At 66.2% G+C, this 1887-nt stretch overlaps 1 protein-coding gene across 1 annotated transcript in view; it reads left to right on the top strand.

The window, feature by feature from the left end:
• EMIHUDRAFT_458515 (hypothetical protein) overlaps window positions 1–1887 on the top strand; it is a gene marked incomplete at its 3' end in the record, with an annotated part of 8077 nt that overhangs the window by 5746 nt on the left and 444 nt on the right. Inside the window, exons 15-20 of the mRNA XM_005773144.1 lie at window positions 105–170; window positions 331–516; window positions 709–803; window positions 1057–1123; window positions 1370–1500; window positions 1734–1865. Of these exons, the coding sequence (XP_005773201.1) occupies window positions 105–170; window positions 331–516; window positions 709–803; window positions 1057–1123; window positions 1370–1500; window positions 1734–1865 (677 nt within the window). The remainder of the gene's footprint in view (window positions 1–104; window positions 171–330; window positions 517–708; window positions 804–1056; window positions 1124–1369; window positions 1501–1733; window positions 1866–1887) is intronic.

Below are 1887 nucleotides of genomic sequence, written 5' to 3'. Positions count from 1 at the left end.
TCTTCTCGACCAAGGCCTTCTAACCCTAGCCCTAACCCTACCCCTAACCCTAACCCGGCCCCCTCTTCCCTACCCCTAACCCGGCCCGCCTCTTCTCGACCAAGGCCTTCGTCAACGACGGCATCCTCCTCTTCCGCGACCGGATGCGGATGCAGATCCCCGGCAAGCCCGTCAAGGCGACACGGCCCACGACACGGCCAAGACACGCCAACACGACACGCTCGCACGACACGCCCACACGAGCAAATGCCACGGCCCCCGTTCCTTTAGCATCGTCACACGCCCACGACACGCGCACGACACGCCACCCCCGTGCCGCGTGCACCGCAGGACGCGTCGCGCTTCCTGCGGCAGCTCGTCCGCCGCCGCCTCGCGTCGCCAGAGTTCCTGCGGTCGGTGGGCGGGCAGTACGCGCGCCAGAGGCTCCCGTGGCCGTGGCAGCCGTCGGCCGAGCTGCTCGCGTCGCCGATGCTCTCGGGCGACTCGAACCACGCGACCGACTCGTCCGTCCTTCTCGTCGGCAAGTCGCGCGCGCCTTCTCGGAGCCTTCTCGGAGCCCTCTAGGCGATCGACTCGTCCGTCCTTCTCCTCGGCAAGTCGCGCGCGCCTTCTCGGAGCCTTCTCGGAGCCCTCTAGGCGATCGACTCGTCCGTCCTTCTCCTCGGCAAGTCGCGCGCGCCTTCTCGGAATCTTCTCGGAGCCCTCTAGGCGATCGACTCGTCCGTCCTTCTCCTCGGCAAGTCGCGCGCGCCGCAGGTCATCGCGACGCTCTACACGCTGCACGAGCGGTACCGGCACGAGCTGTACGCCACTCTGCACGGCGAATCTTCTCGGAGCCTTCTCGGAACCTTCTAGGTACCGGCACGAGCTGTACGCCACTCTGCACGGCGAATCTTCTCGGAGCCTTCTCGGAACCTTCTAGGTACCGGCACGAGCTGTACGCCACCCTGCACGGCGATTCTTCTCGGAGCCTTCTCGGAACCTTCTAGGTACCGGCACGAGCTGTGCGCCACCCTGCACGGCGAATCTTCTCGGAGCCTTCTCGGAACCTTCTAGGTACCGGCACGAGCTGTACGCCAACCTGCACGGCGACAAGGAGACGTACTGGCTGGCGTGCGAGCTGGTACGCCGAGAGATGGGGAGGGATGGGGAGAGATGGGGAGAGATGGGCAGAGATGGCGACGTGGAGACGTAGCTGGCGGGCCGGGCGGCCTCTCTGCGAGCGTCTCGATCGACAGTGATGCACCACTGCACCACCACTCACACCGCACCACTCACACCGCTCGCTGGGACACGGGCTAGGTGGGCGGCCTCTCGCAGTAGGGAGCCCTCCTTACACCCACTCATCGCGACTCATGCTTGAGGATAGGTGGGCGGCCTCTCGTGCGGCGTGTCGCCGTACGCGGCGGGCGAGATGGGGCAGCTCAAGCAAGACTACGGCCCAAAGGACCCGGGCTGCGTGGTGGGCAACCTGATGCAGTTCCACCCCGACAACCCAAAGTGGATCGTCCACTGCAACTGCAAGTGCCCAGAGATAGCCGGGAGATTGCCGGGAGGAGCCGAGAGGGGCCGAGAGGAGCCGAGAGGAGCCGAGAGGAGCCGAGAGGAGCCGAGAGGAGCCGAGAGGACCCAAAGTGTCCACCTGCAGCCGCAAGCACGCGTCGTGGGCTTGCCGTGATGCGCTTCATCGTCAAGCAGTTGACACCAGTCCCTCCCCCCCTCGCCGCTCTTAGGCCGCACGCCTCGTGGCTCTACACGCACGTGTCGACCCCCCAGAAGTACGTGGCGCTGGCCAAGAGCCTCTCGTCGTCGCACGACGGATACCGCAACCTCGCCGGCAACCGCTTCACCCTCGCCATCGAGCCGTCGCCTTTCTCGAGCGAGCCC

This window comes from Emiliania huxleyi, assembly GCF_000372725.1.
Source record: "Emiliania huxleyi CCMP1516 unplaced genomic scaffold EMIHUscaffold_344, whole genome shotgun sequence".
Taxonomy (NCBI): Eukaryota; Haptophyta; order Isochrysidales; family Noelaerhabdaceae; genus Emiliania; species Emiliania huxleyi.
Note: the sequence above shows the minus strand (reverse complement) of the source record. Positions and strands in the feature narration are given on the sequence as shown.